The 15315-nt window shown below is 43.1% G+C and overlaps 1 protein-coding gene across 5 annotated transcripts in view; it reads left to right on the top strand.

The window, feature by feature from the left end:
• The window catches only part of ASTN2 (astrotactin 2), a gene marked incomplete at both ends in the record, with an annotated part of 976717 nt that overhangs the window by 332941 nt on the left and 628461 nt on the right, over positions 1–15315 (top strand). For all 5 annotated transcript variants that reach the window (XM_080708339.1, XM_080708335.1, XM_080708337.1 and 2 more), the window contains one exon: positions 1565–1672. In XM_080708339.1, coding sequence (XP_080564465.1) covers positions 1565–1672 — 108 coding nt within the window. The remainder of the gene's footprint in view (positions 1–1564; positions 1673–15315) is intronic.

Consider the following 15315-nt stretch of genomic DNA (forward strand, 5'->3'; position numbering starts at 1 on the left):
GTGGAACTTTTGAAATAGGTAATGGGTTGGCATAGTGCTTGATTCAAAAGGTATACTTCTACTGCCATTCTTCAGCCACTTCATTCTCCACCCAGGACAGCCACTTTTGCCAGATTCTTTAGTATCCTCCTATAAATATTCTATTATTGAGACATCTGAAGCCCCATCCATTAAGAATTCTGAAAATTAAAGCCCCTGTTCTCCCCTGCCCACTTCCGGCCACCGGCGTGCTCTGATACTCTCCCATCCTTGTTTCTACTCTACAGGAAAGAGTTTACCTATCTTTTAATCTCTCTCTCTCCATACCTCCTCATTTTTTAGCAATCCCAAAATGCCAAAAGACAAATATAATAATTACCTATATTTCTTGCTTTGAAATTAAGAAGTCTCAGTAAATTGACATGTTTCCCTCCAGCCTTTTTTCTTTATCCTTTTTATAATCAACTGCTCATACCACCTCAATACATAACCCTTTCCCCTATGTGTGGCTCTCAGTTTGTTCCAAAGCACCCCTGCGCCCAAGATCTCCCTTATCCTCCTCTGAAACAAATCCCTTCACCTAAGCCCTTCCTCATCTCACTTGTGGGATCACCTAGCCTCTGGCACCTACTCCAAGTATCCCCAGAATATCCTTCTAGGTTTCCTCATCTGATCAAATCACCTTCTTGCTCTGGAACCTTCCATGACACTCAAAGCCCTACTCCAGCATACCTGAGTCTGTCACTCAAAATATGACGCTGCATGGCCCCAGCATGTCCCTCGCAGTCAGCAGCGGACCTACATTTTCTCCTCCTACTCACCATACCCACCCTGGGAATGCTCCACTTGCCTTTCCTCGGAGCTCTTTTTCTACCATTGAAGCCCCATTCATCCTTTAAGTCCTGACTTAAATCTTCACTTCTCCATAAAGCCTTCCCGGGTCCTTCTGTGCTGAAATGAATTGCTCTCCTCCATATTCCTAGCACCTCATTGTGTGGTAAACATAAGCCATGAATTAGGTTTAGGGCTCCTAAGGATCCCATTTGTCCCCCTGACTAGCTTATGATTCCCTGGCTGGCATGGACTGAGTCTTATTTATCAGAGCCTCTGGTGTCTGGCTCTGGGCCTGGCATGTAGTAAGCCCTTGATTGAAATATGTGTAAAATTAAGTTGCCTGGAGTGTTTTTTCAGAGGTAGGCACATCACACAAAGCAACAGTAGCTCTCCATTATTTATTACCCACTGTGGACCAGATATTTTGCATATTATATCTCTTTTAATCTTCAGAGGCACCTTACAAGGTTAGCAGTTATTGTCCTTATTTTAGAGAGAAAGAGCTCAGAGCTTAGAAAGGTGAGATGACTCTTCAAGGTCACAGAGCCAGAGAGCTGCCTAGCCCTGGTTGGAGCCCAGTTCTGCCTCACTGCAACCCAGAACTCCTTCATTAATCATGTTGACTCCTAGGTAACGGGGGATTTACAGAGAGAAGTCTGAGGTTGGAGCGGCTCATCGTTGGGGTGTTGGAAGGATTTAATAGGCTTCTGGAGCCCTGTGAGGCTGACTGGTGGGTTGCGCTTTCTTGCAGGAGGACTCAGCTTTGGGAGAGCTAAGGGGACTTCAGGTTCAGAGGCAGACGACGAGACACAGCTGACATTCTACACAGAGCAGTACCGCAGTCGCCGCCGCAGCAAAGGTAACACAGCCCTTGGGAAGGTTCCAGAACCATACCTTGTAGCCACAAAGCCTGGAGGCAGCTTTTAAGACCAATGACAACCTTAAATCTTCTCCAAATTGGTTAACACTGAACTTGGCATGCACGACCCAGGACAGATTAGTGACCTTCATTATTTCTTTTTTCTTCTCTGTTTTTTATTTACCTTCAGCCGGGCGTGGTGGCGCACGCTTGTAATCCCCGCGCTTGGAGGCTGAGACAGGAGGATCGCACAGGTTCAAAGCCAGCCTTAGCTACTTAGTGAGGCTCTCAGCAACTTAGTGAGACCCTGTTTCCAAATAAAAAAATATAAAATGGGTCTGGGAGTATAGCCCGAAGGTAGAAAGCCTCTGAGTTCCACCCCCAGTGCCACCCCCCCCAAAAAAAATGTATTTACCTTCTGTCCTACATCATCCCTTCAACAATTTGGGGAAATGTTTTCTTAAGTTTATGCAGTTTTTAAAAATCCAGTATAAGAAATGAACTATGTAATCATGTTGAAAGGAAACTAGTAATAAGAAAAATTCTCAAATTCAAGTTTGGTTGATCAAGGGCATCCCAAATCAGACTGTGTTTTATAACTTAGAGATCCTTAGCAGCAAATGTACACGGGAATCATACTCAAAAGTAAAATGCAATAGATCCAGGCATTTCTTAATTCTCTTTATTTGTCACTTGGACCAAGGAGAAATCCCTCCAGTTTGTCCCTATAAGCAAAACAATATATCTCTTTTTAGACAGTATCTTCAGTGGATAAAAATGGGCAGTTTGGCTGAGCATGGTGATATATGCTTGTAATCTCAGTTCTTGGGAGGCTGAGACAGGAGGATCATGCAGGTTAGAAGCCAGCCTCAGTCACTGATTGAGGCTCTCAGCAACTTAGTGAGACCCTCTGTTCAAATAAAATATCAAATAGGTCTGGAGTATAGCCCAGAATTAGAAGGTCCCTGGGTTTCATCCCCAATACCACAAAAAAAAGACAAGTTGGGCTGGGACTGTAGATCAGCAGTAGAACCCAAGATTTCCCATGCCTAGCATGTGTGAGGTCTTGGGTTCAATCCTTGGCACTACAAAAAAATCAGTATTGATACATTATTATTTCTTACAATGACAGTCAATGTCAGGTGATGTCAAAATTCCACAGCCAACAACTTCTATAAGGAAAATCAATACCCTGTGACCGAGGACCAGAGTTCTCTGATAACCCAACAGGAGATATCTGAAAATATAGCATATTTCAGGTCCGAACCTGGGAATGTAATTCTTTTTCTCTGAGTGTTTTATGAGACTAAGAAATCAGCAAATGGAATATTGCTTAGAAGGGATGCTGAGAATGTAAACACAGATCCCAGGCCAGACACTGGGGAAGATCTGTGGGTTCTCTCCACCAATGAAAAGAAGGTCCTTGGCCACATATTAAGACAGCTAAGCAAGGCATGTGGCCGAATATCTGGTCATTCCTCCTCTGTACAGAAATGGATTGAAGAAAAAGAAAGGAGAGGGTGAAGACACAGAAAAAGAAGTCTTTCCCATCAGTGATTCCATATGCACTTTCCTCATTCATTATGGTGGGTATTTAAAGATCATAGACCACAGAACATCTCTGGGCTCCTTTTGCTTAGAGGCAAGTTGCTTATTTTTCCCTAGGCCTCATTTTCTTATCTATTAAATGGGCTTTGTAGCCACCTTAGGGAGTTGGGGGAAGAATTTTGCTCAAGTTATATGAAAATTTAATTTATCATGGTGCCATGGTTATGCTAACAGTAAAATGAGGTGAATTAATGTCAGGTCAGTTATAATAGTAGTTGTCCCTGGATCCCTGTCCTTGGCACATTTCACAGGAACTGCCCTGTGTGGGCAATGTTTCTATTGACTTGTCCCCCTGGGAAGGGTTTTCAGCCTTTATAAACCCTTAGAATATCAGGGTCTGTCTCTAACTGCTTCCTACTCCTTGGCTTTCTGGAACCTGCTGCATTGGAGATTTTGAAGTTGGTGATCTATGATTCTCCCTCCCCCACACCAGCAGCCCGAACGAGGGCTGGAGAAGGTGGTGGGGCTCCTTGGCAGGACCAGGCTATTTACAGCTAATTGGAAAAACATCCATCACCGACCATGGCCCCCATAAATTGTAGTTAAACTTAAAAGAGAAAAGCAAAAGCAAGCCGCAGGACTTGAGATAAACGGTTTGGCCCTGTGCCTCCAGACACTCCAGAAGGCCCGGCTGTGTTTGCAGGATGGTGAGGACAGGACGACAGGGCTGTGACACCCTCTCTTCCCCACTAGCCGGCCCCACTGCCAGCGGGATGCCAAAGCCTCTTACTTCATCTTTCTCTACCACTTATTTTCCACTAATGGCACAGCCCTCTCTTTCCACCTCTGGTTTCTGCCACATATTTATCTTCCTCTTCACAATCCTTGGTCTCTTTGCTTTCTCGCTTGTTTGATTTACCCCTGCTTCTCTCCTCTATCCTCTATCATTGCTCCCCATCATTCCCATCTGTTTTTTATCTCTCTCTCTTATCATCTATTTTATCTCTCTTTTATCTCTCTTCTTCTTATCCTTATTTTCTCATCTTCTTTCTCCTTTATCTGTTCTTTTTTTCAGCTATTTTCAACTATTTTCTCCCATATCTTCCTTTCTCTCCATTCTTTCATGCATCCCACAAATATTTTTCCTAGAATCAACCACATGTCTGCCACTCTTCTAAGCACAGAGAACACAAACCAGGTGCAACTCTTAAAATCTGTAACCTTGTAGTGTTTTATCATATTGCAATGTAAATGTATAAATTGGTGACAAATACTTAAGGGACCCAGTAAAACAGGGAACTCAGACAGTAGGCAAGCTATCACATGTTCAGATTCCCTGAGCATAAGTACCCTGCCAATTTTGCAAGATCATAAGCACTGGACATTGCCCTTGGTGTTCCAGTGTTGACGCTGTACCTGGCTTTTGTTATGGCTTGGGAAACTGTCCAGAAAATCCACGGGTTCTTGTTTTGAGGTAAAGATAGATATTCAATAGCCCAGACTCTTGATGAAGATTTAAAGGAGTTTATTAAAAAGATAGAAATACAGAAGATACATGAGGGCATGCTTCCAACAAAATCACTGAAGTACAAAACACATAACAGACTTTTTATACACATGTCATCCTCCATCTTGTTTCATGTAATTCTGATGTAGTAAAAATCTCTGTAAAGGTCCTCCCCTTACTTTCTGGACAAGGTGTCAACCCCCTCCTCCCATCCTTGACCCCTTCCTGTTGACACCCTCCTCCCATCTTAATTAGAATATCCAATTATGTAAATCTGTCTTTAGAATGAGGATGAGGAAGTCCTAGTTCCCCTCTTTATAGACTTGTTAATTACCTTTAGCTAGGTTAATTTACATTGGAATAGTTGCCTGTTTCTTGGCAGAAACCAAGTCCTTTCACAGATCTGCCCCTCACCCAATTTTTGAAATATATTAATAATCAGAGCTTTCTCAATTATTCCTAGACCATTCCCAATACAGGTATAGTTTTGTCAAGGCCATTGGTTGCTTCTGCTGCTGCTTCTCTGAGTTTTGATGGAGCCTTTGTTCCAACCAAGTGAACTTTGAGCTCAGTACCCAGTTCTGCAGACTCCCCACTTCCCCACAAAAGGATTTTGACCCTTCTCTGTTCTTTCTTATACTTTGTATAGGATTTTGGAAGCCTTCAGCACTCATTGTCTTATTTGGAAAAAGAAGACACTTGCTAAGGAGAAATATGGATGTCTGTGGCAGAGGTGAGGAGAGACCTGGGGTGATGGCATCCACAAAGGCCTGTGGTTAGGGGAAAGAAGGAAGCAATTGGCACAGCCAGATACAATGACTGAAGCCATTCTGGTGTTGTGGTAGGCATCCTCTCCAAAAAAGAGCCACAGGAAAGAGAAAGTATGCAGTATGGGAAAGCAAACAGAATGCAAAGAGACCTGGAGCTGGAAGCCAGGCACCTTTTAAGTACAGGGTATCCTTATAAATACACAACCAGTTCCACTGACATATGAGAAGAAAGAACCTTAGAGATCAATTCAACCAGCTTCTGTCCTTCCACTCCCTCTGATTCTGATAAGATAAGGCCTGGATATGACAGGAGACCAAAGGCAAACAATGAGTTGGCAAGGAATGTGACACCCTCACCTTTCCCCACACCCGACCCTGCAATTCTTCTTCTGAAGATTAGCTCTGATACAACTCATTCTCTCCATCCCCAACCTTCCCTTGCATGCTTTACAGATATCAAATAGTTCTAATCCTGAGAACAACCTCCTAGAGCTTTAATCCATGCCATCCTCAGTTTACAGCTCAGGAAAATAATACATAGAGACATCAAGTTATATGTTTAATGTGGTAATGCCCATAAGTGCTGGGGCTGTGATTTGGACCATGGCAACTACCATAGAATCCATATTCTTGATACTTTTCTCTGCTGGTCTCATATCTTCTGAGGCTCCCAGAACTCCCTTGGCTCACCTTTGTGGATGCCATCACCCCAGGTCTCTCCTCACCTCTGCCACAGCCATCCATATTTCTCCTTAGCAAGTGCAGTGAGTCAGTACTTCTCTCTGATATGCCCAGGGACGTGTGAGCCAACCGGGCTGGGCCCGGGAGAGATGATGAAATGCGAGGAGGTAGGGGAAGAAAGATAGAAAAATAGCAGGAAAGGCAAATTCCTATGCTGAATGGCAAGTTATCTCATTTGGGACTCCTTGCTAAGTCACTATTCCCTTTTCAATTTCATCTGAAAAAAAAAAAAAAAAAAGGATCTAAGCAGTATTTCCCAAGTTTATGAACTATGTTTTCCAAATCTAGAAACATATGGATTTGGACCTAAGCATTTGACTGCTGCCATCTGTGAAGTGCTCAGCAGAAAGCTGAGTCTCTGGAGTCTTCTGAGGGTGGCAATATCAGTGGTTGCCACTCCTGGCTTTTCCACTCCTTCCCTTTGTGACCTTGGCCTATCTCCGAGGCTCATTTTTTTTTTTTTTTTAATCTTCAAGTAGAAGTTAAGAGGAACTCTCTAAAGCAACTCAGTCAACATTGGTTAAATTCGTTCTCAGGGCCCTACACTGGCCATGTGGTATTGGAGAAGCTGTTAGGAGACATTAGAAAATAAAGCTTTACTAGGAGTTGAACTGAGCATCAGCAAAGAGAGAGAAATGGAGGATCAGTAGCCAAACATAAGAGAGCTTCCTATTAGAGTCGATATGGCTTTGCCATTCAGCCACATAGCATGAGCCAGTCATCTCAATGTTCCCATCTCTGAAATGGAGTAAATAGCCACTGCTCTTGCAGAGCACTTAGAAAGGTCAAAGTAGCCATGATTTCCTTTATAACTTCGTCTCCTGTCAACATGACCTTCCACTCTCTTCTGCTGTCACAGTGATCCCTGCCACCTGGGTCCTTTGCTTCAAAACTGCTAAAAGCTTTCTCACTGTTCTCGCTTGGCTTGTTGTGTCCCTACCTAGTCTTCATCCTGTTGTGGTGGTGTTGCTTTTTTACCTAGAAGCTTTTGATACCTTCCCTTTGCATTTAGGATGAAATATGAGCTTCTTACCACACTCAGGAACCCCAGGTGATCTTTCCCTGCCTGTCTCGCCAAGACTCTATCTTACCATCCAGGTATCCTCCCCAGTGCTTCTACATCTGTGCTGCCAGAATCTCAAAAACTGTCTCTCTTAGAACACTTTCATCTGTTCTTTAGTAAATTCGCCTCGCTCTGGGATCTCTGCTTATGTGACATCTTCTGCGAAGTCACCCAACAAATCAGTCATTTACCCTATTAATTCCATACCAGATTCTGTGATGTTTCCTCTTTGTATTTGTCTTATTTTATTTTATCGCATTACCAGAGATTAAAGCCAAAGGGGATTTTATCATTGGGCTTTAACCCCAGTCCTTTTACTTTTTTTGAGACAAGGTTTCTCTAATTTGAGGAGATTGGTCTTCAATTAGCAATTTTCCTGTCTCAGTCTCCCAAATACTGGAATTACAGATGTGCACCACCATGTCCAGTGAGGATATTCCTCATTGTAAACTTTATCACTACAATAATTTGACATTACTGATACGTTCTTGGGGTTAAGTTGATATTCTTCACTGAACTAGGAACTTCATAAGAACAGGCAGACTGTGTCCAACTTTATATCGCTGGCAGCAAGTACTAGGGTTACTGTTTTCAAACGAATGAAAGAATGATGAGCAGATGAATGAAACGCCTGGCACAGTGCTGGGGTGGCTTTATGTGCTCATGGTAGAGGCTGCTTTTCTGTCTGACTCTCTTGTTTTCTCTCACCGCATCTCTTTCTCTCTCTTTTTTTTTCTACTCACAACCAATTTTTTTAATAGAGGTCACTTGGATCTGGAAATCTGCTGAGAGATTAGGTGACACAGCGGCAACTTCTAGTGCTTCCTGGCTGCACAGCTGAAGAAATTCGCTGGCACTTTGCTGTGGAGCAGGCCCCAGTTCCAAGCCTGCCACACAACAACTCCTGGCCCAGCCTTGCTGGCTCTAGACCAGGCCTTGCCTCACTGTAGGCTCCAGGCCCGGCCTTGCCCTGAGGCAGGCTCCAGGCCCGGCCTCCTGGCTCCAGATTCAGCCTCGCCTCAGGATAGGCTCTGGCCTGGCCTTGCTGGCTCCAGACCTAGTCTCTCCCTGGGACGGGCTTCGGGCCTTGCCTCTCTGGCTCCAGACCCAGCCTCAACCCATGGCGGGCTCCAGTCACTGTCATTGAGAGTAGGATGTTTACATACACACACACACACACAATCTTTAAGTAGGACAAAACAGCATATATCAATATATCATTTGAAGAAGCTGGGAGCCCAATTTCCTAGCAGCAATGAATTTTTTCTCCCCACTGAAAGGGGAGGCTTGTAGCCTCTAATTGTCTTGCCTCTAATTTTGCCATTTTCCCCTCTCTCTTCTGTATTTCAGATAGGAAGTCATGATTGGAAATGTTTCTCTGTGTTGTCTCAATAAGCTATTAAATCAAAACCTATTTTCCAGGGATTCTCAGAAGGATGCATGTCCTATTCAGCCACTGTCAACCTACACCCCTCTGGCTGTGGTTGCTGCTGTAGCCGCAGCCACAGCAGCCGTCATCTTCCTCCCTCTCCAATATTTTTAATAAAAGAAAACAGTACATGTCTTTTGCAGGAGTTGGGGGTCCCAAGTACTTAATAGCAATGTCTTTTATCTCCCTACCAAAAGTGGAGGCCACAGCTTCACCACTGACAGCAGGTTCTGCTGCTCTGAGCACACCCAGCCCCGGCGCTGTGCAGAGGAGAGTGGTAGCCAGGAGCAATCTTGGCTCCTGGGACTGCAGTGCCCACCAACCTGATGATGTTGGGTTCCATCTGACATGCCCTGAACATTTTTCTACATAGTATGTTGTCCAGAGTTCCTGAGCATGTGGGGCAGGTGCAGTCTACTTTTGGGGAGATTTCCTCAAAGGTCAGGGTACATTAGAATGAATCTACCTGCCTCTCCCAGATACTGGCTGCTGCCACTGCCACCATTTTGGCCCTCCTCCTGAACATTTTTCTTACATAGTATGTTGTCCAGAATTTCTGAGCATGTGGGGTAGGAGCAGTCTTTTGGGGGGAGATTTTTCCAACAGTTTAAGGTGGGTTGGATTGGATTTATCTACCTCTCCTGAATACTGGCTGCCTCTGCTGCCACTGCTGCCATCTCTGCCATCTTGGTCTGTCTCTTCTCTCTTATATTTTAGGTAGGAAGTCATGTCTCTATATGTTGTCTCAATCAGATATTAAACCAAAATCTGATGCCCAGGGATTTTCAGAGGAATACATGTCCTATTTGGCTGCTTCCAGCTATCATCTCTGGAGCTTCCATCTTGGCCTCACTTCACCACATCTCCTCTTCCTCTTCCTGCTCCTAATAAGCAGAACTGGACCCCATCCTTCATCATCTCTATTAGAGAGCCACCAGTGAAGGGCAAACCTGATCATGTAGGAGGGCCTGAGTTATTGTTATTGAAAACCATACTTTGCCAGGGCTCTTTCAATATGATTTGAGCATGTGCTATTTGGGTGGGCTATAACAAGCTCAAGAGCCTCCATGGCAGAATAAGATATACCTAGGAATGTTGGTGTGGGAGGGACATAGAACAGGAGGAGAGAAGACATGTCTAACAGGTTTCTGTGCATAGCTCTCTTTCTCTTAGCATGGTTCCATGAGAGAAATAGAACCAATATTAGATTCAGCTAGAACTGACTTCAAATTCTAACTTAAAATCATCCCCTGTGTCTTACTGAATGGGCTTTAAACTCTGAGTACTTCTCTTCAAATAAAAAGGAGCTGTGAACACTGACCTCACAAAGTAAGCAAGTCTAGAGAAGGACAGTTCTGGAACTCACCCAAAGGTTCTTGACAAATTTTTGTTCTTTTTTTCCCATATTACCCATCCTTTTAAAGCATTTTGAGCTCCAAACTAAATCAGCTTAAATCTCTCTCTTTTTTTTTATTTTTTGGTCAGCAAGGTCTATTGGGAAAGACATTTGTGATATTATCTTAGAGTATTTCATGGCTTCGTTATGCCTCAGTTTCTTTGTAAAGGAAATGTGACTGTTTCGCACAGGGGTCTTTTAGCTAGAAAGAACCTCACCCCAAGGCAGAGATCTAAAGTAATTCATATGGCAAGTTAGGGGAGATGAGAAGAGAGACAACAAGACTGAAAAACAGAGGCTAAGAGGCCAAGGTGTGTGTGTTTCATGGCATTTCCTAAAAAATGGAGCAACAATACTTTTCTGTATATTGCCAATTAGTAAACATTTTCAACTCTATAGGCAATAAAGTCTCTGTTGGAACTACTCTACTTTGCTCTTATACCACGAGAGCTGCCATAGTCAATCTCTAAATGAACACACACAAACAGAAGGTGTTATTCACCATAGCTGAGATGACCTGGGTTTCACCTGCAGGCCATCATTAGCTGACTCCTACCTTAATTCTTCCTCACCTGTATGTCTGGTCCACGTAGCATGCCTGAAATTTCACAATGCCTTGTAAAGTGAGTGAAGTTATATGAGTGCTGCCCCAAAAGTCTATTTTTTTAAGCAAAGAGTTTCATGTTTGGTCAAGCAAATAACAATCTGAGATAAAACTTGGTTCAGGTTTGCTCATTTCAGTGGTATTTTAAAGAATGAAGTAGTTGATATGATAGGTTACTACCAGGATTGATAATTCCACCTTATTAGCTTGAGATGATGTTGCATAGAGCAAAGAATGCTGGGCTTCGAGTCAGAAGATGTGCACGTTAAATCTGAACTTCACTATTAACTAGCTTAGTGATGCCTGGCCAGCCTGTGTCCTTTTAGGGCCTCAGTTTTCCCATAAGTCACACAGGATATTTATATCACGTCAACAAGGCTGAAGCTCATTCCAGTTAATTCTACATTTGTGAAATAAAAAGAAATTACTAAACATTATGCTAGACTGTGTGCAAAATGGGTCCTGAGACCCATCCTCAGGATGATGTATATAATCTCCTGGGGGCATGAGGATGTAGGTCACACAGAGAAGTACTGATGATCAGGATAAGCTAGTGTGTAATTGAAGATCCAGATGAGAAGGGCAGATGGTGAGTCCAGCCCCAGGCACAGCACTGAGCAGGAGATAGAACGGCCACAGTTGCTCTGGATTGTCTCAGCAGTATGAGTGCCCAGTACAAGCTACAGCCCAGCTCTGGGTTGTGGCTGTGTGGCCTTAGGAAAATCCCCAGCCCTCTCTGGACCTTGCTCTTGTCATCCAATGGCTGCCTAGCCAGTTCTAGATATCTAGGTTTTCTGATTCTGGATCCCATGTACTTTCTCTAAATCATGCTGATTAGTTCCCTGGCAGAGAAAACCAAGGCACTGACGCTCTTGGTTTTTCTTAGTTTTTCATTTTAGGGCTTCCTTAACTTTGGAGGTTCTGGGATTTGCTGTAATAATTAAAAAAAAACACTTGAATTATAAAATATAATTTATTTGAAGGTGTAAGAATGTGTGTATTTTTTTCCTCCTCCTCCTCCTCCTCCTCCTCCTCCTCCTCCTCCTCCACCTTCTTCTTCTTCTTCTTCTTCTTCTTCTTCTTCTTCTTCTTCTTCTTCTTCTTCTTCTTCTTCTTCTTCTTCTTCTCCTTCTTCTTCTCCTTCTTCTTCTTCTTCTTCTTCTTCTTCTTCTTCTTCTTCTTCTTCTTTTTCTTCTCTTCCTCCTCCTCCTCCTCCTCTTCCTCCTCCTCCTCCTCCTCCTTCTCCTTCTCCTTCTCCTCCTTCTCCTTCTCCTCTATCTTTGCACACAAATGTATACATAGATGGAGTTTCATCCTGTTTTAAGAAAAAAGCACTGGAAAAGTTCAACCCACCTTCTGCAGAGGAAGCCTTTGGATGTTAGTTAGGAGACTATTCTTAGATAGAAACTAAGAGTGCCAAGATGGAGCAGAAACTCCAGGAAATGGAAATGAAGTGGGGTAAAAATGGGCATCCACAGAATGGTACCTTCCAAAGTATGAGGGCTGAGAGTACATGGCGCATCCTCTGTGCTCCGGGTACCCTTAGTCCTTATACCTCAGCACGAACTATTCTGTTGATGCCAGTACTGGATGCAGCTCCCATCTGTGGCTGCTAGAATGATGGGAGATGAGGCTGGCAAAGGGGAGGGATGATCATGATTTAGCCATTGGCAAAGCTGCCTATCTTGTTCTTTATCTATTGTGACTCATAAAATCACAGAACCTTTTCAGTCCTAAATATAATCCATCCAGTCTTTCATTGAGCACACATACAAACCAAGACTTATAGGAGGAAAGCATTTTCCACAAGGTTAAAAATGTCATCTTCTTACCTGCCAAAAGAAATTGGGGCAAAATGTTAACAATAGGTGAAGCTAGACAAAAGTTTTATGGATGTTCTTTGTACTTTTTCTTACTTTTGCAGAATTTCCATAAGTTTGAATTATTGAATTATTTCTAGACAAATACATTCAGAAAACAGTGATGCTCCTGGGTTGTGCAAGGCTGGATGTCAGTAGACAATGTTTTAAATATTTCCTCTGCCATTTTCTAGCTGCAAGATGACAGCCAGATGCTGCCCTATTCTGGTTTTTGATCCTCATGGTTAAAGAAGAATAATTATAGTAATTGTACTTTACCTTAGGAGGTTATGAGGATTTCTATGCAATGGGCATGCTTAGCCAAGTGTGTCTGCCTTGAGTGTGTGGCCAGTTGAGCACAGCCTATCAATGCTCCAGCCACACACAGTTCCAGTGTGCTGGATGGCACATTGGTGCCTTTTTTCTAGAAAAGGAGAGGAGAGGAGAGGAGAGGAGAGGAGAGGAGAGGAGAGGGGAGAGAGAGAGAGAGAGAGAGAGAGAGAGAGAGAGAGAGAGAATATGATTGAATATATGTTTGATTTTCATTGTCATTGAAACATGAATTCAGGGGTCCTTACTTCAAAGACATTGTAATACCCCTTTTTCATTTACTGTACTATGCTTCTTGCCCAAAGATAGCCTTTCTCACAGGTACATCTATTGTCTACCCCCTGCCACTTACAAGGCACCCAAAGCACCTGCTATTCAGAAAAAACATAAACACTGCAGACAGTTGTACTCAGTTAGCCTCCAAAGCCTTCATAGTCAGAGTGACCTAGAACAAAAAGATGCCCAGTGTCCAGAGGGAGGAAATGATGTCAGAGACTTACTACAGGTTGACATGCTTCCCTCTATCTAATGTGGATTCCAATTGAAGACAAAATGATTCAAGTTTCCAGACAATGGGTCAACTGGAGACTCCACTGGTGAGTCCAATGGCCCCTTCTGGGGTTGGTTCACCTGATTTTTCCATGGTACACAAGGGCACAGCAGAAGCAGAAGGAGGTTCATACAAGTTTAAAGCACAGAGCCGGGAAAAGGATCTTGGATGAGCCTGCAGGGAAAGAAGGGAGACAGAGTTAGAGGGAGGAAGAGTTGACCAGGAGGGGATTGTGCAATTTCTGGAAGTCCTAAGGCTTGGGTTCTAGTCCTGGATGTACTTCCATAGGTCATGAAACTTCAAGCAGTGCTATAGGTCTGAGTTTCCCATCTGTCTAATGGCCAGGTAGAACTTGACTCTATGTTTTTCTAACAATACCATTCTCAGGTATCCATGATAGAAATGAGAATAAAAAGGAGAGAGAAAAGAAGAAAGGGAGAGAAGAAATCACATTTGTTTCATTGAATTCTCTCTGTCCTGGTCTAAACCTTTTATTTATTTATTTTTTACTTATATGGTGTATATCTTTTAAATATAGCATTTCATGTACTTCTCAATAAACCCATGAGAAGCAATTCTTTGTATCTCCATTTTACAAATGAGGAAACAGAACTTAAGAGAGTTCACGTACCTGGTTCTACCATAGTGGTAAAAAAAAAAAAAAGCTTGAATTCAAATCTGCAGTGTTTAGTTTCACAATCTGGTAGAGCTGTTATAAAGATAAATAACCTAATTAATGGAAAGTGAATATTATAGTACCTGGACAAGGCATATACTCAACAGAAGATGCTGGCACAAGTAACTTGATCAGATGCCAGAAAACTTTCTGGAACCTGCTCTGTAACCTCCCCAGGGTTGGGGGCATCGCAGTAATGGTCAAAACCAGCTCCAGCACTATTATTTCTCTATGAAGGACCACCATGTCCAGGGCACCACGTACAGTGGATACCACAAGCAGAGGTTCCACTGCTGTGCTCTAGCCAGCTCAGCTGACTTTGTGGGAGTTAACCATACAGCCAGGGTTTGAATCTCAAGTATCCCTGCCAAAGCTCATATGTTGAAAGCCTGGTTCAGAGGAGGAGCCTGGCTGTAGAACATGGTTCACTGTGGGTGTGGCCTTGAGGACTCCATTTTTTCCTGGCCCCTCTGCTTCCAGTCACCATGCATTGAGCGACTTTTCTTACACCGTGTTCGACCTCCATGATTTTTTGCCTTGGAAACAGCTGACCATGAACTGAACCTTTCTCTGATGCCATGAGCTCAAATAAGCCTTTCTTTCTCCCAGTTGTTCTCATCTTGTGTTTTTTTTTTTTATCACAACAGCTAAAAAGCTAACTAATACATATGCTCATCACTTCTCGATTTGACTCTGACTGATGTCACATTAAATGCACATAACCTACTTTGGTTGAAGGATTTGCACCAGAGAAATTGATAAACATCTAAGGTGGAAGTCTCCCCATCCACCTCTGAAATCCAGTTGTTAAAAAATTACTAGGTCATGGCTGGAGAGAAGTGTTGGTATGGATTTTGGCATCTTTCTAGGATTCTGGTACCATTGTCTAGAAATAGCACTACTACTTGTAGGATTATGCAGCAGGTGTGTGTGTGGGGGAGCAAACACAAAGTCTAAGACCCCAGGTTAGTGGGTCCCTTTATGTGAAACAGAAGATGATGGGATTAGCTGGATAAACTGAATGATTAGTGTGAAGAGGAAGTTGGGCTCTTTGATGCTTCCTTCTTGAGGCAATGGTGAGTTCTAAAATTTGGTTCAGATCAGAACCAACACAAAGAAGGAATCCTCAGCTGTGTAATAAGAAGAGCTGTGAACTCTCAACAGTTCTAC

Source organism: Muscardinus avellanarius, assembly GCF_963383645.1.
Source record: "Muscardinus avellanarius genome assembly, chromosome: 13".
Lineage (NCBI taxonomy): Eukaryota > Metazoa > Chordata > Mammalia > Rodentia > Gliridae > Muscardinus > Muscardinus avellanarius.